Source organism: Engystomops pustulosus, chromosome 1, assembly GCF_040894005.1.
Source record: "Engystomops pustulosus chromosome 1, aEngPut4.maternal, whole genome shotgun sequence".
Lineage (NCBI taxonomy): Eukaryota > Metazoa > Chordata > Amphibia > Anura > Leptodactylidae > Engystomops > Engystomops pustulosus.
This window is the reverse complement of record NC_092411.1, coordinates 196998141-197020894: the sequence shown is the minus strand read 5'-3', so window position 1 is coordinate 197020894 and position 22754 is coordinate 196998141. Positions and strand designations below refer to the sequence as shown.

The 22754-nt window shown below is 39.4% G+C and overlaps 1 protein-coding gene across 8 annotated transcripts in view; it reads left to right on the top strand.

The window, feature by feature from the left end:
• Positions 1 to 22754, top strand: part of FAM13A (family with sequence similarity 13 member A) — a 161615-nt gene that overhangs the window by 122774 nt on the left and 16087 nt on the right. For 6 of the 8 annotated variants that reach the window (XM_072117632.1, XM_072117659.1, XM_072117615.1 and 3 more), the window contains 11 exons: positions 2889 to 2930; positions 3536 to 3718; positions 6498 to 6681; positions 9578 to 9654; positions 10542 to 10584; positions 13426 to 13573; positions 19302 to 19515; positions 20841 to 20985; positions 21119 to 21200; positions 21361 to 21575; positions 22235 to 22318. In XM_072117632.1, the coding sequence (XP_071973733.1) occupies positions 2889 to 2930; positions 3536 to 3718; positions 6498 to 6681; positions 9578 to 9654; positions 10542 to 10584; positions 13426 to 13573; positions 19302 to 19515; positions 20841 to 20985; positions 21119 to 21200; positions 21361 to 21575; positions 22235 to 22318 (1417 nt within the window). The remainder of the gene's footprint in view (positions 1 to 2888; positions 2931 to 3535; positions 3719 to 6497; positions 6682 to 9577; positions 9655 to 10541; positions 10585 to 13425; positions 13574 to 19301; positions 19516 to 20840; positions 20986 to 21118; positions 21201 to 21360; positions 21576 to 22234; positions 22319 to 22754) is intronic. The other 2 variants (XM_072117668.1, XM_072117624.1) reach the window with 1 other exon arrangement.

Genomic DNA, 22754 nt, shown 5'->3' with positions numbered 1-22754 from the left:
AATGTCCTTCATGTAGAATGAATGTAGTCACTAGCTATTTCTGGTTCTTGTGCCAACACTATAGCATTTAAATCTCCTTATTTATTGGGGTAAAACTAAACCATTAATCAGATTTGATCAAGTTACAGATGCTCTTTGTATTCTTGCTTCACATGCACAACGCTGCAAACACACTAGAATAAAAAATTTCTATATTATCTAGAATAATTTCTATGAAAAGTTATACTGCTATCTGGTCAGCATAACATATGGCATGTGTAGCATATGTATCCAGCTTATTATCCTGGAGTTTGGGGTCTTGTGTTATGAGATGAGACCATAGGTTTTCCAGATTTATATAATTAACCTCTTCCGACTGCCATAGGGCTATATACATCCTATTTGGACATGCCCCATGCAGAAAGGACATTTATAAACGTCATGACAGTGGCCAACTTCAAACAGCTATGTCTCCTGAACCCTGTTCCCTAGAAACACAATGCTTTGTCCCATGTAATATATCTTATGGATTGTGTATGGATGCTTCACAGAACCAGAGATATCCACTCTTAAAGTTTTACTTAGATATTTCGATTTTTATGTACAGCTTTCTATTTCCAATTGTAGATTTAATAGTCAATATCTCTGGTTCCGTTAAGCATCCATACATAATCTGTAGATCATATTAAAGGGGAGACTCTCCTGTGCTGAAGGCAGAATGTAGAAGCAGCTGCAGGAAAGGCTTTCACTTTGCAGAAGTACCTGCGCCCTCTGCATCTGTAATACACTTGGGAAAGGGTAATGGAATAATGCTGTACATATTTATAACATATTTTGTTAAATGTTTCAACTTATTTTCATTTTTATGATTAAAATTTTTTCTATATGTGATTAATAAAACTATCCTATCAAGTGAAGGTCTCGATGTCATAAAAAGAAAAACAAATTAAACTGTGACTTTAAAGCCCTGTCCCCTTTTTGGTTGGTCTGTGATTGGCTGTATCATTGACGTGCCCCAAATAGCACATCACAGGACAATATACAGGCGGTCCCCTAGTTAAGGACACCCGACTTACCCCTAGTTAAAGATGGACCCCTCTGCCCACTGTGACCTCTGGTGAAGCTCTCTGAATGCTTTACTATAGTCCTAGACTGCAATAAACAGCTGTAAGGTGTCTGTAATGAAGCTTTGTTGATAATCCTTGGTCCAATTACAGCAAAAAATTTTGAAACTCGAATTGTCACTGGGGCAAAAAAATGTTTTGTCTGGAACTTCAATTGTAAAATATACAGTTTCAACTTGCATACAAATTCAACTTCAAACAAACCTACGGAACCTATCTTGTACCTGAGGCAGTCCCCGGGTTACGTACAGGATAGATTCTGTAGGTTCGTTCTACAGAATTTGTATGTAAGTCGGAACTGTATATTTTATTATTTTAATCCCAGCCAAAAAATATTTGGTCTCTGTGCCTTTTGTCATACACTGATAGCTCAATCTAGTCTGACCTGAAGTTGGGTCGTTATCAGGGTCTATAGACTAGAATAGTCTCCATCTATTTATTGGCCTATATTAGTAGTTAGCAGTATCAGTCAGCCTACACTAGTGTGTACTGGATATTACATATACAGTCATAAAGGAAAGACCAATGTGAAGTTAGTCTAAGGTTCTCATTCAAGTGCCATTTGTTTTTTTGATCCTTTTACGAGATTATTTTGGTATTTTGAAACAATATTAATAAAGGGGGTTTTTTTTAGCGTCTTCAATCTATTCCGTGAAAAAAAAAAACACTTTGTCCTTATGCAAGCACATGATGTGAACATAGCCCAAGTGCCAATATAATGATGGGATGCATTGTTTGTGTATGTTTGCATGAGGGAAATTTCAGCCCTACATGTACAGAATACTTGAAGCATGTTACATTGCAAGTAGCACCTTGTGTTTTTGACCTCCTTATCTGAGTTACGGCTCACTGTATTATCCTCATTCACTTATTACATGTATAGTAAATTATTAACTTAACACATTGCTAAAGTAATGAATTTGTGCTATATAGTTGCTGCTTGCTTTATTGGGTGTTTTATGCGTGAGGTTCAGCTTTTGGTAAGTCGGACTTGTATAATTCGTAGATGTGTTTTGATAAATGGATCTTGTGTGTGTTTAGTATAAGGTAATTTTACATCAACCTTAATAATAGTGTTAAAGTTACATGGGATTTGCTGAAGGGAGCTGAACACTCCCAGGAGAATAGACACAATTCTTCCAGCTAATGCAGGAACGCAGCTAACCAATTTGTGTTGTCTTTTGTGTTTTCTTTATGTGATCAGGTATTTACATGGGATACAATTTTTATTTTCTTTGATTTATATTAGATAAGTTGATGGCAATGAACACCAAGAATATCTAGTGAGCAGTTTCAGAACTTTTCTGGGTTTTGTTGAATCCATAAACTTTCAACAAATGTATATAATATATATAATGATCATAAGTCACTGTAATTCTGTCAAATTGTATTCAATATGTTTATTTCTCCCTGTCTCATTGTACATCTGTGTGTGCAAGCTCCTCCTGTATTATCCCAAGAGAAAAACTAGAAGCAGCCAGGTAGAAAGATATCTGTGCATTGATGCATTGTTTTGGAATGACAGGCTCATACACTGCCCTGGAGTCAATCTCATTATGCCAGCATAGGGATGACTTCAATATAAAAGCAGTGCGCATGGTGCGTGTGTGGGGGATTAGATCTTGACAGAGGATCACGTTTTAATCCACTTTTGGAGATGATGCAAACCTCCTGGAATAGGGGAAGCAAACAAGGCACCTTTCTCTTCACCACTTTTTAGAGTAAACAACTTGGCAGAACTGTTTCACATAAAGCAACTTTATTATTTTTTATTTCTTTCTGCAGTGGTCACGTGGCCCAAGTCAACACCGTCCCTGCTGGTAGAGAGTAAGTCACTAAGCTTTGTCTGTCTGTGTGCTGAAGAGCTAAGCATACTGTAACAGCAGGGGCCATGGTTATCCATGTCTGTCATCTCTGCTGTGTCTATACACCAAAATACATTTTCTTCAGATGTTAGTATGTTATGTATATTGTATTATTTGGTTGCACTTTTATTATTTTATTATAGTGCTTCCCAAACTTATTTCTTTACTTATAGTTTTCTAGTTCCATTCTGTGTACCTAATGGTATCCATGTTAACAATCGAACATATGAACTTCTGCCCATCAACTTGTAGAGTACTAAGTTTGTAGTTTTACTTAGTATAAAAGCAGAACATTGTAGTTTATTTCTATCAATCTGTTAAAATAATTTACAGAAAACCAGCCCCTCTACAGTAACAATATAAGATCTTTGGGGTGAGGGTTTGCTTTTTTGGAAACCCCTCTATATCTCTCCTTATGGCAGACTTCCTTCCATCCTCATGATTTCTGTTGTGCTCCTTAGATTTGTACCCCATAAAGCATTTGGTTCTCTTTATGTTTTCATGCTACCAAAAGCTTTGTTTCTAAATTTGCCCCTTCCAATACCTCCATGCTGCTCTTCTTCACAGACTCTTGGAGAGAACAATCAGGACTGCTGTGGAGCAACATCTCTTTGACGTACTTGGCCCTGGAAGTCAGAGTTCAGAGGAATCAGAGTCTGGAACATCATCCCCTTCCACAAGCTTGTCTGCAAGACAGAGGAGGAGACATTTGAAAGAGCAGGATGAAAGCCGGAAAAAGCCCAGAGACATGTAAGACTTTTTTACATTTCCTGTGAAAAGGTTGTGCAGCGAAGCCGGTATACCGAGTGTTTCCAATTACAATCTAAAATTATTCATTCCCTAGACATAGGAATGTATTCACCACAAATACCTTTCACCTTTCATAGAAAACATTTACCATTTTAGATCAATGATGCCCCTGGACTTTGGTTTCTAACCATAAACAGAGTTAATTTTAGAGAACATCGTATATAGTCGAGTATAAGCCAAGTATTTTAGCACAAAAAATGTGCTGCAAAAAAACTAACTTTGCTTATACTCGAGTCAAGAAAGAAAGTGTACTCACCTTCCGACGCCCCGCGACAGGTCCTCTTTTATCGATCGATGCTTTGATATCGGCTCTGTGTCCCCGGCATCGGCAGAGACTAAGATGTGAGCGTCTGACGTCATGGTGCCTGCGACTGACTGCTCGGGGACACGGAGCCGATACCAGAGCACCGATCAATAGGAGAGGACCTGGGGGGGGGGTTGTGGGAAGGCGAGTACACTGTTTTTGTTTAGTTTTTTTTTGCAGGCTATTTACTGGGGGGCAGGGGCTTGCAAGCTAGATACTGCAGGGGCTATATCCTGGGGGAATGCTGGCTGGCTATATCCTGGGGGAATGCTGGCTGGCTATATCCTGGGGGAATGCTGGCTGGCTATATCCTGGGGGGAATGCTGGCTGGCTATATACTAGAGGGGAAGGAGCTGACTAGCTATATACTAGAGGGGAAGGAGCTGACTAGCTATATACTGGCTGGAGTAAGATTATTACTAAGACACTTCCCAGTCTGTTTCTTTACAAACTAAGCAGAATCTCTTAAAGAGAACCCGTCATGCAAAATAACCCCCCTAAACTAAATATATTTTCATAAACTGCCATTAGAGAGCATTGCCTCTATCCCTTTATTGTCCCTCTACATGCCTGTAAACCTAAGCAATGAGGTCCTAAAGCTGTATGCAAATGACCTGTGAAATGTCCAATGAAGCATTAGCATATTCAAGCTGTCCACTCTATTCATGAGTGGGAGGCACAGCCACACCTCCAGTGCTTGACTGACAGCCTGTATAATGGAGTGAGGCTGTATAATGATGTGCTTCCTGGTGCTGGTGGCCACGCCCCCTGCAGCCTGTGTGTGTGTTTAGGAGAGATACAGCAGCTCCAGGCTGCAGCCATGTTACAGCAGAACATGTCAGATTCATGTGTAGCTGATGTCTGTGTCTCTGTGTATTAGGAGGATGCAGCATGTCAGCAGATGCAGCACACACACTAGCCATGCTTTACTATACATTACACACAGACATGAGCAGGGGGAGGAGAGGGGAGGGGTAACAGGGGTGACATCATTGCCTCTGACCATGTGACCAGCCTCATTTACATAATAAAGAATAGATGATTTTACAATGATTAATGTATGAAATAACTAGATAAAGGCTGGGATGGGATCCTTGTGATCTGCTCCAACAGGTAGTAGTGACAGGACAAGTGACACAGACCTGATGACAGGTGTCCTTTAATGAAGTGTATTGGAAAAATGTCCACAAACCCCAACCCCCCTCCAAAGTAAGCAAAACACACAACAAAGACATGAGCATGTGTGCTAGCATCCTCTTTTACAGCTATCCCATGTCCTGCTTTGCCTTTATAAGCTCATGCATACGACTGTGAATTTCACCGCCCCTGTCCATGAGCCAACTACCCCTGTGCATGAGCCGAGATGCAAAAGATAGAGCAGGTCTTATTCCTGCTTGTATTTGTGTCCCTGTCCGTAATTTTCAATGGTCATTGGTGCGGAAACGTAGGATGCAAAAAACAGTCTGCAGGACCCTTGTTTATGTCCATATACCTGCACACGTTGTAGTTGCTGCCGTAGCAGTGATCACCTTGGTGATTGTCGGAGGAGATGCTGTATGTAGTTTTGTGGGAAAAGATTCAACCTTATTCATTCAAAGCCATATGCACTTTTTGACCATAGGAAGGACTCCATTGGCAGTTAAAGTAGGATTAGCCATGTGACTCCTTAGCCCTCATGATACATGTTAAACTATATGTTTGTATACAAAATTATGTATAGCTGTATTCAAGGCAAAATCTAAAGTGCATAGAAGATCTCAATGTATAAAATTGTTATATTTGCCTCTGTTATGCTGCCCTGATAGCCGAATTGCATGCTGTTCACATGATTTCTCTGAAAGGGATTTCTGTACTTTTGCTTACACTACATTAATGGACAATGATCCTGACTCTTCCTATCTGGGATGGGTACATCATTGATGACATGGTAACTTCTCGGTGACATCTTCTCAGTGTTGTCTGGACGGGGGTCTTCGTTACTCACCGTCTTTGACGAAAACGAGCAAAGAGTTAGAAAACGTCTCGATGAAGGGATTTAATGGAGAGCAATTAAAAACGAGATATGAGAAACAAATCGGTTAACATGTACAGCTACCAAACAAAAATCAGATGCATGTATGGCATACAGCATATGTGGTGGTATTGCTATACCGTAGAGAACACGCCAAAAACAAACAAACCTGTTTTGTAGTAATAAAAGCACCTCTTGGCTGTTATGTAGCTTCTGATGATAGATGGATCATAATACGTTTTCATGGAGTTGTCATCTATAATGTACCACGGCTACAGGGCTCTGCTTCGTAGTTCATTGTGTGATGGCGTTGACATTGCAGAATATTGTTGTATAATTTATGGTCACATTCCATTTGTAGGCGTCCCTTTCGAGACCTCACTTTTCTTTTTGGTATCTATTAGGGAGATGATTAACAAAGAAAATATCCCCTCTGGGTGTGGGAGCCTAGAAGACTGTGGTTTAATGCAGGAAGTGGAGAAGCTTCAGGAGAACTGTTCTGGATATATAGATGAAAGAAGCAAGCCAAAGAGACAGAAATCCAGCAGCAAGCTGTCTGAGCTCAATGACAACCAAGACAGCACAGTGGTAAGTGAGGCAATTTCTTAGGGTGCGTGCACACGTTGAGCGTGCTGGAGAGGAGGATAAGCGAGCACTTCTCTCCCCTCTCCATAGAAAATAGTGACGCACAGCTGGCTCTATCTTTATTGCGGCTACTGCACGATACGGTGAGCACACTTTCTGCTCTCCATACCGAGCCCAGGCGCCGTAGACATCCATGGGGAACGTATATGCGGCTGTAAATTTGCGGCCGTATATACTTCCCCCATATGTTCCTGTGCATGCTTCCTTATGGTCAGACTTACTGGGGGAGATTTATTATTAGGCTGCTCTTTGTGATAGTTCTGTGACTACGTTTGGAGCGCCGCTGTGGCATTGGCCCTTTAATAAATCTCCCTAGGATTTTTTTTTAAATATTTGTAAGTAGAGTAAAATAATCACAACAGCACATATGCCAGGAGGGGAGTGGAGTGTGCTTGTGACTTTTATTGTTTATTTTAAAATAATCCCAAATCATAATCTGCCTTTGCAGATGGTTCTATGTTTAAGCCTCTACTCTACTTCTGGAAGCAATTCGGGTGCAGGTCTGCTTAAGAGGTCCGACACCGACCCCAACGTTCAATAGTAGACAATCATGAAGCAGCACTCTGGAAATTCAACTGAAGAAAACGGTTTTTTTACCATAGTAGTGCGACGATTTGCCAATTCAATCGAGGCATTATCAAGCATGATAATGCTGATACGTGATTGTCTACCATCTTTTATTATAAGTATTTGTGGTACGGCCTTTTTCTCCTCTTTGTGAGGTACAATTGGATACATAGCTATAGTTTTTTCTGGTACTGGACCAGGTGCCATTACTAGTTAGGGGTGACAAGTTGTCATATAGCTGTCTTAGCCTCCCCCTATTATCTGCTCCTAACTTTTGTACCAATTTAAACCTAAATACACCAATCAGTAATATCCTAACATGTCTGGTTAGGTATCCTAATACCATGTAAGTGAGTCACGTATATTCAAATTTATTTGCATTGCCCTGCATTCTTGCTCCTGATTAATAGGTCTAAGTGCTATGATATTTTGCTGTGTGGACCATTGAGAGAGAGAGCTCTGTTACATCATTGGGCACTTAGATGACACCATCCTGGTGACATGACTTCAATGTTCTTGCTGCTGTGATTTCATATAATCAGATCCATAAATGGGGTAGATTTTGCAAATGTAACAGGACCTTAGATGATGTCACCCTGGTAACATGACGTGCTAAGAAGAGGCATGAGACATTGGGAGGATTAGATGGGAGGGGCTGCCGAGGAGGACATGCCTTCTCTGCTGCCAGGTAATGTAAGATAAAGTTGTGTTTATGGGGATGTAAGGGAATCAATTGTTAGTTAATAGGAGTTTATGGGAACCTGTCACTGGCTGTATTTGTGAAAATGTGGTGACCGGATCCCTTTAATGTTACGGCCAGTGGTTTTACATGTTTGGGGAAAAAATGTGTGGTAGATGCATGGCTGCACCTAAACTCTCTGCTGTATGAGGCAAGCTATAGAATGGCGCCCTTCATTCTATTTTGAACGCCTTAGCTGAAACTAAGTTAACCCCTTCTGGCAGCTATTACCTGCTGCTTGATTCTAATTTTTTTTTTACTATAAATCACATAAAGGATTGACAAACAACCTAAAAATTGTTTTGCATAATTTAAGGGGGTAGTTTGACAAAAAGGGGGGGGGGGGGGGGTTTAAGCAGGTTTCTGAATTATAAGCCTTTTTAAATCTCTTTGAAACTTTTAAATGTAAATGTTCTTGAAAATTTCTAAAGGAACTTTATTTTTTTTAACCTTCTAACATTGTAAAATAATTAAAAGGAAAACATATTTTTCGGACTGTAAGGCGCACAAAAAATCCTTTGATTTTCTCAGAAATCAAAAGTGCGCCTTATAGTCCAGTGCACCTTATATATGAACCGTACTTGCAGACAACAGCTACCTTGAACCTAGACCAGTGATGGCGAACCTATGGTAAGGTGCCAGAGGCGGCACTCAGAGCCCTTTCTGTGGACACCCGGGCCATCGCCCCAGCACACTAGACAGAACTCAAAGAATCTTCCTGCAGTTGCAAGCCACTTAAAAGATGCTGCTTTCAGACATATTTTGATACTTGCTTCTCTACTTGGGACTGTAGGAAGAGGGAGAATGAGTAGACGGAGACGAATTATCTTTGAAGGTCCTCCTGCTGGACCCACGATTCTCTGTGTACAGAGGGACACTGGAAAGAAGCTAAAATGATGCAAACTTTCCATCTTTCTACTGTGTTGCTGTCCACAGGAGGCCAATCTGATTGAAAGGTGTTAAGGGACAGAGAGCAATAACTTACCGCTTTAATTTTTGGTGGCACCTCGCGATAAATGAGGGGGGTTCGGGTTGCAGTTTGGGCACTCGGTCGCTAAAAGGTTCGCCATCACTGACCTAGACGTTTTAGCAGGCATTTATTGATGGTGCGCCTTATAGTCCAAAAAATACAGTACCAACATAAAGGGAACATATGGTAAATGTTTATTTAGTAACTACTGTGGATGTCCCAACTATTTGTCTGCAAGGCAGAATATTTCAAACATAAAAAATGATAATTTTTAAACATTTTTGGTAAATTTCACATTTTTTCACAAATAAGCACATCACCTATCAATCACAATTTTCAACTATAATAAAGTACAACTTGTAATGAAAAAACAATCTCAAAATCACTTGGAAATGTTGAGGCATTCAAAAGTTATTGCCACATAAAGTGATGCATGTCAGATTAGGAAAATGTGGCTCTGACTTTAAGGTGTTAATTGTGATGAGTTGACAAGTTGTCTCATATAGATGTTTATGTTGACTTTATGTCATTTCCATATTTTATCACTTTAATTTCCTTTCCAGAACACAGAAAACTTTGTTTCCTCCAGGAGCATGGACAGACAAGAGTTCAGTGGCATGGAAGTTTTATCAGAGGGAAGGTATGAAGAATATGGTGATTTGTATTGTTAAATATTGTAAGAGCTAATAACTATAAGACTTTATCATTGATCCATAATGCAGTTGTTTTACCATGTGCACATTTCTAAATTTCATTATTTATAACGGGGAGCTTTATTTTTGCTTTATCAATAAAGGAGCCGTAACAAACGAGAAAATAGCATACATGCAAATCAATAAAAATGGAGGAGTAAATGAGAAGTATTTCACGCAAAAAAAAATTGCACTGGGAATTTCACACCACTCAGACATTAGACAATTGGTGACAATTTTATGATTCTGTGCATCTTTTCTAAGGCTACATTCACACTAACGTATGGGGGACGTATATACGGCCGACGTATATACGGCCGATATACGTCCCCCATACACTTCTATGGGCGCACGGCACCCTACCCGGAAAAAAGATAGGACCTGTCCTGTCTTTTCCCGTAATACGGCGCCGTGCGCCATAGGTTGCTATGGAGAGGAGCGGGGGTGAGCTGCGCTCACCTCCTCCTCCTCTCCCCGTACACTGCCGTTGCCCGCTACGGTACGGTACGGGTGGGCAACGGCAGTGTGAATATAGCCTAAAAGTCGCTAAAAATGGCCCAAAGCTGCTCCAGTCTCCTCCAGGTGTAATAGAAAAATAGAACTGAACAACAACTTTTATGCAACTTTTCCAATTAAAAACCGGAAAAGCACACAAAAACCATAACAGCACTGAAGCAAGATTTACCAGGCATAAAACACCACAATTGTATATATAATTGGCTCAGAGCTCAGAAGACACCGAAAAACTGCTTTATGATAACTGTTCCTCATTGTTTCTAAATTCTATTTAGTTTTCTATATTATATGAGCTTATATTTTCTACCTTTTATTGCAGCAAAGAAAATGAACAGGACAAGGAGAGCCTGCGACTACAGCCGGTGAGGTTTTGTTCTGTATTTATTTATAGAATAATTTTGTCTTGGTTCTCTCTGGCGTATTGTGTAACATGGTTTTCTGTCAAAATACTTCACTTCATTCCTAATACATGAGACAAAAGTAGTTCCCCTCTGCGAAATGCTTTTATAGGTTGTGTTCACACCTACAGTCTTTGTTATTGTTTCTGTTCTCTGCTGGTTCAATTTTTAAAAAACTTTCCTTCAGAAAGTCATTAAAAAATATGCACCAACCTTCTGGTATCAATGAACTCCACATCAACATCACCCCTTGTGATAACATTTTTTAAACAGTTGTCACCACATAAGGCATTGGATGCTATCAGGTTCCAACTACAGCTGGAGAGTGTTCACACAGTGCTTGTTGCTCCTTAGTTAGTGATGAGTTCTGGGCTGTCGCTTACAATTTTAGCATTGTTCTAAAGTGTTCCTGTCAGCTCAGTCATGTGTTGGTAAAAAGAAAATACAGAATCGAATTTTAGCTTTTTATAAATCATAAGCTTTTCATTACTGTATATCACTTCTGTTGACTGAGCAAAGGGCTGACAACCTTGTATTATGTCACAGTCCCATGAGTATTTAGGTTGAGATCACTATAAAAGGAATTTAAAACCTTTTAAAAATTATTTATGGTTCTCACAGATAACGGATCTGTAGTTTGTTTTTGTGGTCCATATGCCGTCAGTATGTAATCTGTTGCTGATTCCTATGTCCACAAAAATGGTGCATGCCATCCATTTTTGCAGAGCTTCGAAAAAATTGCAAGTGGTGTCACTAGCTTTCCCAATCTCTTGTGGGGTCACATGATTGTGTTACTTATAAGCTAATGCGTGTATATGGACATCACATGGCTGACACCAGTATGCCTAGTTTTCACAATCTCATAGGCTTCTTATTTTGTACAGCCACCACGCAGGTCTTCGAACAACATGTTTTTGTGTATGGCATCCATTTAAATTTAAAAAAAAAAAAAAGAGTGAAGAGGAATGTGCCATGGCTTTTAAATCAGCAGTAGGTTTTTAGATGGGGTATCATTTTTAGCAGCTAGTAGTGTTTTCAGGAGTTGACTCCATGGTCATTAATACATGTTCTCTTGTTGTGAGTATAAGAAGGGATCATCTTTTTTTTCTCCTTAATTACAATCTGCAAAGTAGATTGTTTGTGTTTTCCTTAACAACCCTTGAATCTGACAGGAATAAAGAACATTGAAAGAGAAAAAGGAGGTTTTACTGAAAAAAAAGCATACAAAAGACACGTACAGCAGCTCCAAAATCGTATTAGGTGGTTTTAAGAGGTCAAGGGGATGTGAAATTCCTCAGAATTCTTACATGCAGGATAAGCTTGTTGCTGTGAGAGCTTGTAAACATGCAGCTAGCACCAGATATGTTACTTTGATCACTTATCTGTACACCACAACGAAAAGATATGGATTTTTCTGATTTTGTAGTACTTGCAATATGAACATTAGCTTCTGGCTACTCGTGTAATCTTCTCAGTCTGTTGTAGGTTAGTTTATTGGATATTATCAATCTTGATATACTGAAGGTATATATTACACACGACACTCCTGCTTTGTCTGCATTTTGAATGGATTGCACACATCTGTACTAAATGCTAAACCTTTTACTGGATCCCACGGCCGTTATTTCAACGAAACATGTGACTGATCCATTAAATACTAGAGCATGTCCATTTTTTAACGGATCACTCATAGACTATAGTTTGATGACTGAAGCAAACTGGCTGTCAAAAATTGCATTGAATTCCATTTTTCACATTTGATTCTGCCTCCATTTGAGGGCAGGTAAGCTAATGTACATAAAGACCATGGGAAGGACTAGAGGTGTCCAAAGTGGAAAAACTGACCCATTGATTTGTTGTCAGAAATAAAGTAATATATAGTTTTTGATGTTGATGTCATTATGCATAGTATTGTTTGAAAACCCTTCAAGTGTAATTGCTTATTAAATTGTAAACTGATCTATTGATTTCTGAATAAAGCAGAAGGGGGTGAAAGGACACAGGGGCAAGTACTGGCTTTTAGTGGGTTAAAAGTCAGTGGTGCTGCGTTGTGGAGAGACTGATGTGACACTCTTCTTTCTCTCATACTATCCAGTGTACAATCTTTGTGTGATTTTGGCTCCTGTCCAGCACTTGTATTGTTTCCAGCTGAGTTGCCAAACTCTACTGCTGGCTGTATCAGCTCAGTGCTGTTTCAATACCCGTAGCTCCCCTATAAATAGAACAAGTGTGTGCCCTCCTCCTCGTACAAGCGTGCTAGAAAATATCCACAGGACAGGGGAAGTCATTATTAGCAGAACATGATTAGGATAATAGAAGCTAGCAGCACCTACAGCTTGTTCTACCTTACTCTTATTCTGCTTGCCTGAGGGAGTCCGGCAAAGCTCTTGTTGCTGCATCAGCCCTAGCAACAGCAAAGACATTACTGTACGTGTTGATTTTTTTTTTTGTCTTGTCATTGCTGCTGTCAACAAAAGGGAGTGGTAATTCCTCAATCCTCAAAGATCAATGTGAGAATTTTGTTCAAATAACAGTGACGCAGCAAAATAGGCAAATGGTTTAAGGAAACGGAGTCGGCTGCGGGGGAAAGTTGAGGGCACACAGAGGGGCGTTGTATTCTTCAGGCAGATCATTTGACCAATTAGCATGCAAGGGTCACAGAGCATGGATTCTCCGCGGTGCAGGCAAAAAGATTGAACTGTGGATGTTGTACTCCCCTCCTGTGCATTGTGAGGAATGTACCACCGCACGTAGCTTCATTAATAAAGGCTGTCTTCTGAGGGGTTTTTTTCTTTATTTATTTAGACGGTGAAAATGAAGATTCAGGAGCAGCAGAATAACTCTGAAATCCGACCACAAAGAAGCCTCGAGGTTGATGTTGGTCAGGAGGGCTTTGTCCCAGAGGTTCCTCGCCTGGACCTTACTTCTCTTTGTGATGACAACAACTGGGAAGGTAAGGTGGTTACAGCTTTTATGTTTAAGACGTAATTTGTTTTACAGAAGAGAAGGCTGAGAAATGGTTTAAGTACTATACATGCCCACTGTAAATTCCTACTACGTAGGCAAGTATATTACTACATCATTGAACTCTATTCCCTGGAGATTCACTACATAAGGCTAGCATAGCATGTGCTATAGATCATTGTAGTGTTTGCTGAAATGGTTATATCACCAGGCTATACCATGCATTGATTTTAGAAACCTATGAAAGAGAAATATATTTATTTTCCCTGCTTAAGGTATCCTAGAGTAGTTATTGATTGATTGACTAGTATGAAGTAAGCCGGGTCCTCGACTCAGGTGGTTGTCTTATAAGGCACCTACTGCAGGTACTGCATAAAGTAATAGTACTCTGCAATGTTCTTGATGTCTAAATAAAATACAGATTAAGTATCAACTGACAGGCATTGGTGTTTTGTATAATATTCTATATACTTTCCTTAATTGACTGACTGTATAGTGTAAGTAATGGTGGCCAATTTATGACTCATAAACCATCTTGAGTATAATCCTGTGATGTGTAACATATGTTGAGATGGAGGAATATAATTATTCGGAATTCCTTACTAGATAAGCCTAATAATTATTCGGCTTTCTTACTAGATAAGCATTATAGAAGACCTGGGGGATTTATAAAATACTGTAACTTGACACATTCAGGTGATAGATCTGATGATGTGGATACAACGTACACCTAGTAAGAGAGACATTTATCTGCACCTGTTTATCATGACAGTTGTCTCCATACTTCACCCACACACATTATGGTGCTGTAATCTGCATCACTCTTACTTGAAAACAAGGTCACAAATCTCTTCTATGGATATTATAGGTCTTTTGTATGTAACAGAGAATCATATGGCATAATTGTTGCCTTAACACTGCTAACCCTTGTCAGCGGTTTATGTAGAAAAGGTACTTTATGGACAAGCATGAAAGAAAATGGAGAAACAGCAGGTTAGATGTTTTCAATGGTCATAAGGAGTTGCAGATAATTAGTCTTGTGGGTTTTTTTTTATTCTGCGGTACAGTATCTGAAGGTTATAGGGCCTGTTTACTATACTGTATAGAGATTGGAACATTTTTCACCTCCTAAGTTAGAGAGGAGACTATGGAATACACACACATTTAATGGAATGTGTCCTATAGATTTTATACAGTCAATTATATTTATAAATCCACATTAAACAACACTTCATGGGTATGGACACAGCAAAAGAATGCGTTTCGTCCAAAAGGACTTAATCATGGTAGCCATGATTAACCATAATTAAGCAAAACACGTTGGTTTGCTGTGTCTTTACCCATTGAAGTGATGTTATATGTGGATTTTAAAATGGAACCAATAAATTGAGAAGTGTTTTTATGAATCCTGTGGACATGCTGAACTATCCTGTCCATTGTGTGCTGAGTCGTAGAGGTGTCAACATTTTTCTCTTTGTGCACCTAGGGGTTCTAGGCTGTACATACATTAGTTTAATGTATGTTGCAAGATTACTTAAATTACCTCAACTGGCTAATTAAGCAAAGAAAACCGAGACAGTAATCATTTTCTTGTGTAAAAAGACATCTATTAATACTATATACACTTCAGAGTTATGCAACCTCTGATCACATTAATATCTTGGATATCTTTTATAGGAGCAAAACAATGATGTCCCTGATGTGGAAAATAATGGACAGAACATTTGCCAAGAGACATTCTGTTCAGTAGACATTTTACCTAACAAAAAAAGTAATGCCTGCATGATTTGTGATGGAGTTTATGACGTAGGCTTCAGTGCTGATGTTAACTCAATCAAGCATGATGAACCAGGGGCACTTACTCCTAGATCCAAGTACCGTGACTGGTAATCTTCTTCTAGTTATTATCCATGGTGTCCTTCCTTCTAAAATCAACCTTTATAAAATGATGCTAATGAGCCTGAGGCGCTAACCGCTACCCTGCTTCCTCAGCACTTGTGCAGTGAGCAAAAGTTACTAGTTGATTTTAGAATGAAGGAAGCCATGGGTAACAAATATAAGAAGATTACCACAGTCACAGTGCTAGGATCTATGCGCAAGTGTCCCTGGTTAATTTTGCTTGATTTTGATGGTAGATTTCCTTTAATACCAGGGGGCAACCATCTTTCCTGTGTAACGGCATACTGACATTTGCTTTACGGCTGGCAGCTGCATAAGTAGTGTTATCTATAATGTTAGGACTTCCTCACATTGTGCAGTGGTAGTCACCAACACGTCAATGTGTCTACTTCTCAGTATCCTTAATCACTTTAATAAAGTCTGTTAGAAACTATTCAGAAAACATGCCATTGTAACTTTTTTTTAACCTGTTCTATTCCTTCATATATACCATGGCTTCAGTTTTAATTCTTTGCTTAACTTCCTCATGTAGAGGCATACTTAGATGAAAATGTAATAACGTGTAAATGTAATGCATGCAGGGAACAGATGGTTGTTAGGCATCTGGTGTTCTGCATTTACTGTTTCTTTTGAGAAAAGAGCATCTGATGTCCTCCGCTGTCACAAGATGTAGAACATCCAAGCGAGTAAGACACGTTTCAGTATAACCAGGGCTGCACTGGTCCCTGCTGCCTGTTATATTTTCCCAAAAAAATTCATTGTACATTACTATGTAGTAGCCTCTTTTATCATATCCAGGGCGGTTCTTGCATATCATGTCTGGTGACAGTCCATGCACGCAACCATATCCACTCAATCTGATAGATTTTTTTTTACTCCAGTCATGCTAATCGCTTTAGGCTTGGAAGATTTCCGCTTTATTTCCAATTGTTTTCTCCAGAGTTCAAGGTTACCATGACAAATAAATACCCTGGGGCGACACAAGTTTCACATTGTAACAAACTGCCTAGTCTACAAAGAAATATAAATGCATCCATTGTGACAGCAGGCTGAAAAATATCTCAAGTATATACTTTATGGATTGACCTGGATTTGACACAAAGTTTCCTCTACATTATGCAAGAAACCTTTAAGTGGGTGCCCCAGCTTTTCTATGCAAGAGGAGGGACTGTTGATATACACCCACATAAGTTCAATTACATTCTGTCAGCCTAAGCCACTTAATGAGAGAAAGAAGACTGCGACTGCTGTGCCATCTGCAAAAATATGCCAAGTTGGATGACAAGGAAGCAGTTACAGGCATCGGGATGACATGAAACGACCACATATAAAAAACACATGCAGCAAAAAGGAGTGCAAGTGAATCTTATATGCATGTTACCGAAAAATTTAGAAAAAAAGAAAACAAATTGGTCCTAATGGACCTAACTTATGGCATTCTACTTTCTGTAACATACATTCTCAAGCAGAGTATTTATATATAACATTTTAGAAGGTTGTTAGAAAATAACACCCTGTCAGATAGATATGTGATGGAAGTTTATATGGGGCCCCATCAGGATGTCCTTGGCATTCCCTCTTATACTCCTATCAAATACTGGCACTGTTTCCTAACATTCTTCTTAGACATTGAAAGCTTAGTCAAATGGGTTTGTTTTCCTGACATGTACTTTAGGTAATATACTGAAAGGAATTCACACAAACTAGTAGGGAGGCCTGTAATGTCTGCAAAGTATACTTTATGTTACAAAGCTCTTTATTCACTAATGATATGTTCCGGTAGTGTATTAACCTGCAGAACAAAGTCCTGGCTGTGCTCCGTGGGCAAATGATACATTAGTCGCTGCTTTTATCTGAAGGAATGACTATAGATCTGTATGGGAGTTGCTAAAATAGCAGCTGCTATACACTAATAGCCACGTCACCACCCCCACCCGATTTCTACCTTGTGGTTCTTGGCCTGCATGTCACTAAAAGTGATGTAAGCATTGGTATCATACATTCAGGTTTTACCCTATATCGGGCATTTTAGTGCTGGTGAACAAATTCAATGCAATCTGACAAAATACTCATTTCCCAAAACTAAATGAAGCAACACTAAGTGGGTTCATGAGGAATATTAGTAGGTGCCTATTTATGGAGAATCTCAGACCCCTGCAGCATGTGCTAGTGGCTGCATTTTCCTATCACTTGGATGAAGGTGTGTCCCAGACGGAGGAAAACAATGCACAGATTAAGATCTCATAAATGATTCATTTCCCTCTTGCCATGTGCTTCTGCTTGACAAGACATTGATTATTAATTGCCTATGTCTATTGTGAAAGTAACATACTCATTTCCTGTTTATAGTCTAAAGTCTATTACTTAAAGGGGTTGGCCACTTTTCAATCAATCTGTTCCATTAGACATGTCTCTACCATGTCATCTGGTGTTCTGCATTTACTGTTTCTTTTGAGAAAAGAGCATCTGATGTCCTCCGCTGTCACAAGATGTAGAACATCCAAGTGCGAGTAAGACACGTTTCAGTATAACCAGGGCTGCACTATGAAAGTTTGTCTTTCCCTGTTATGTGTGTGTGTGTATGTATGTATGTATGTACGTACGTATGTATGTATGTATGTGTGTGTGTGTTTGCATCTACTGATCGTGCGAAGCGACATAGAAACATGCGTAGCATGCCAACTTTCACTTGATGGGATGCCTCAACCAGGACTGATGTTCTTCTATAGGAAGCTTCTATGTTTACTCCAGTGAATAGAAATCTGTCCATGGTGATGTGATGGACAGGCAGGTGCACGAGCCGTTAGTATCACAGAAAGCAATCGGAGCTGTGTGATAATAACGGCTCATGCACCTGTATGTCCACCACATCACCATGGACAGATTTCTATTCACTGGAGTAAACATAGAGGCTTTCTATAGTAGGACAGCATGCAGAGATCTAGAAAACCGTGGGGTTTATTGGAAAATTGTATAACTTTTCATTACACAAACAATATCAAATATTTGCTGAAAGTAGACAACCCCTTAAATAGGTTAAGGAGCTATAATGTGGTTTAATGGCAAATCAGCACTTTGGACATCAATTATCATTATTATGAGCGCTGATTGGTTTCCATAAGCATTTAGAACAGTTTTGCCTTCTAAAATGCACACTATGGGAGAGATTTATCAGATGTGGATATTTTTCTGGACAGCCATTATTTAACATATTGTGGCACATATTCTATAAGACAAGATAAAAGATGAAAAGGATAACTAGGAAATGGTAATAGCATGTTTTTAAAAAGTTGTTGATGTAAAGCTAATAAAATTGTATTTCCTTCATATAGCACTGGCTATTTAATAGTACAAGCCTGAACAAAGCTCCAGTTAAATCCAACCATACTAAGCAGTAGCATGCAAATCAGATTAGTCAAGGTGGAAACTTCACATTTATCTGCGTCAGGTTATTTTGAAGGCTGGAGAGTAGTGTTGATATTTTACTATTTTAAAGACTTCTCTATCTTAGTTTATATTTATCCCTCAGAATAGAAATGATACGTTAAACTTTAGGCACATATCTCATCACAGTGAAGGAAGGGAGCTAAAACATTGGAACCAACTATATTTGAATGACCGATAAGCATTATGAGGGGCAGAGGAATGTGTTGCTAAGAGAAGGGGTCAGCACAACTCCTTTCCGACCTATGACCATCATAGGTAATTTGAATACAGCATTGAAACCTCTTTTTCCGTGTTAGTCTCCTATAAGTTTTTCTGCTTAACTGACTAAAGAAAATTCAGTGTTAATGAAATGTTGTTTTTGATATTTTCAGAACCTCCTCCAGTCCTGGCCTCGTGGGATCGTGATGGTACAGACTCAGATGAAGCCCGTCTGTCCCCTCAGGCAGGCCGTCTTATCCGTCACCTTTTAGAAGCTGACAGTGACCCTATGTTATCTCCTCGTTTTTACGCCTATGGACATAGTCAGCAATACCTGGATGACACAGAAGTGCCTCCATCTCCTCCTAATTCGCATTCATTTATGAGGTAGTACTTTTATGTTTATTGCATGGTACAGATGTTATTTTGTACATTATATGACAGCACATATAAGTACACATAAGGCTGGGAGCATTTAAGTCAGAAAAGCTCTACACTCTAAATATGTCTATAGATTTCTACTGTTAGACCAGTGATTTTTTGAGCCGCGGCACACTTTTTATACTTAGAAAATCCTGGGGCACACCACCAACCAAAATAGCACAAAATGACACTAAAACGGTCATATTATAAATATAGTTAATAATATAGATTCTAAATTTATTTTATTCACTCAGTGTGAAACCTGGGCCTGTTTTGATGAACACAAAAGGGATATCCTGGCAGGAATGGTGGAAAGACACACACAAAGCTCTTCCTCAACAGTTCTCAGTTTCTCCCTGTTTTTAGTATATGCTGCTGATTATTATGTGGCTCATGTACTGCAAAATAAAGGGGTACACTGAGAAGTACTATGGCCATGAGGCCAGAGTACAAGTGCCAGCTCATATACTCAGCATATGAGCTGGTGCTTGTAGTACTCCAGCCTCATGACTATAGTATTTCTCATTTTACATTTCTCATTGTTATATGCAGTATATTGCTGGAGTACTAAAAGTACCAGCTCATATGCTGAGTATTCTGCCAAAAGCTCATATAGTCAGCATTATTGGTGGGCATTACCTTGGCGGTGGGCAAATGCGAGAGTCTCTCCGCTCTCAGGATGATGCGCCGGCCTCGGTGATGTCATTTTGTGGCGCGAGGTTCAAAGCTTGCGCATGTGTTATTGTACACGTCTCCTACATTGTAAGAAGCCGTAACTGCGCATCGCTGCGCATTGCCGGGAAACAAAACACAGGGGGCACCATAGTTTGGGGAAATTTCCCCGCGGCACACCCGACCATGTGTCGCAACACACTGGTTGAAAATCACTGTGTTAGACTATGCTATTCTGCCCTGCAATCTATTGTTAACAAAGGTGTCATTGTAACAGAGGCCATAATAGCCTATGGCACATATACCTATATAGTTGGATACTTTTCAGGCCTCCTTTTCATGCATAAAGCGGAAATCCCCTTGACATAAGCTTATATTGGACAGATGTGAACAGAGCCTCTGTCTGCCTGTTTAAAAAGTTTACAAGCGACAACTTCAAGAACTTCCTGGTTGTTATGTCGCTGCAGTTTGTGTGATTTGCTGCTAAAAATTTCTTTTAAGACTAAATTTGTTTGTCCTGTTTGCCTGTTGCCAGACTGACCTGATATTAGATAGACTAAAGCAGGCTCCTAAGGTTAAACCTGTACATTTCTGGTAATCCATTGCTGCGTTCTTAGTAGGAGACGGAGCTCCTCGTTAGGCTCACATGAGGAGGATAGAGACGAAGACTTGACGCCAGCTCAGATAACACGAAAGATTCAGAGCCTCAAGAAAAAGATCCGCAAGTTTGAGGAAAAGTTTGAGGAAGACCGTAAATACAGGGTAAGGGGCTTTTGCAGAGTGCTTTGTTGATTTTATAAACTGAAAAATAATGTTACAACCTAGAACCTGAGTGTATTTTCATGTAGAAACATCACTTACTTTACTGAACCTTTTCTCCCACTTACCTCCCCAGCCGTCCCATCGAGACAAGGCTACAAATCCAGAGGTTCTTAAATGGATGAATGAGCTGACCAAGTTCCGGAAGCAGCTTAAAGGTAATAAATAAAAAATCCTTGGGGAAACTAGAAACCATAGTAAGAGTCATAGTACAAGACTAGTTGATGTAGTACCATCTCTTTTTTTTTTACTATAGTCCATTAGCTTGATTTCTGTTTTAATTTGACCACTTTCTCTTCTTTATTATAATATATTTAGAGACAAAAATCAAGATTTCTGAAGAGGATCTTGTTCCTCAAATGCGACAGAGAAGTAATACACTTCCCAAAAGCTTTGGATCCCAGCTGGAGAGGGAGGAAGAACGAAAGGAGACTGAGAAAGTAGCTAAACCTTCAATAGAAGCCACAATGGAAACTATCCAAAAGAAGTTACAGGAGAAAAGAGCTGATGTCAGCCGACCAGAAGATATTAAGGTAAAAATAAATATACTGGGGGTCATTTACTAAGGGTCCAATTCGCGTTTTCCCGACGTGTTACCTGAATATTTCCGATTTGAGGCGATTTTCCCAGAATTTCCCCAGTTTTTGGCGCACGCGATCGGATTGTGGCGCATCGGCGCTGGCATGCACGCGACGGAAATCGGGGGCGTGGCCGAACAAAAACCCGACGGATTCAGAGAAACCACCGCATTTTTTTAAAAAAAGTGTCACCTGGTGGACGTCGAAGGAACTGCCTTAGTGAATGGCCGGAAGACCCGAATCCACCGCAGAGAATGTGCCGCTGGATCGCAAATGGACCGGGTAAGTAAATCTGCCCCAATGTCTTTGCAGCAAATACATCCCCTAACATTGGAAGCACTGTATACTTTTGTGGGACCCTATAATGTATTCTATATACTATTTACTAAAATCTACAGCTAGTCTTGGGTCCATGGTGTTATATGAACTTAAATCTTCATTCATTTTAACCAACGTATCCTACTGAAAAGTGCAGAATCAGTCTTTGCTTCTAACTGGCTTTCTTTTAGAATCTTATTTTGGATGCTTTGGAGAAAAAAGAAAAACATGAAGAATCCAAACAGAATAGCCACGTGGCACCACATCATAATTTAGCTATATGTGTTTGTTTGCAGGATATGACCAGAGATCAGATTGCAGAAGAGAAGGTATCGCTTCAGAAAGCTTTGCTTTATTATGAAAGTATTCATGGCAGACCTGTAAGTATATTTTTGTTTCTGAAGATCAATTGTGTATTTTTCTGAAAAGTTACATGCCATTTATGTAATGATTATCATTGGTGTTAAATAGGGATTTTAATTCTATATGTGATCATTCTGGTGTGTTTTTTTTTTTTTTTTTAGCATTCATGTACAATGCATAGTATGATCACATCTCCAACAGCGATCAGAAATTTCACATAGTTTGATCCCCAATTCGAACAAATTACTTATACTGTATTATTTTTTTGTATTCCAATTTTGCTATTGGCTATATATTTATTTTTTTCATTTTATTAGTGAAAATTGATTAAAATAGTGATGAATAATATTTAACATAAATATACTGCATACCAATCTAGTGCTGCAATCTCACCACCCTAGTGACAAAGCTTTTCCTCCGAATCATAATAAGAGAAGTACATGACGGTCTGTT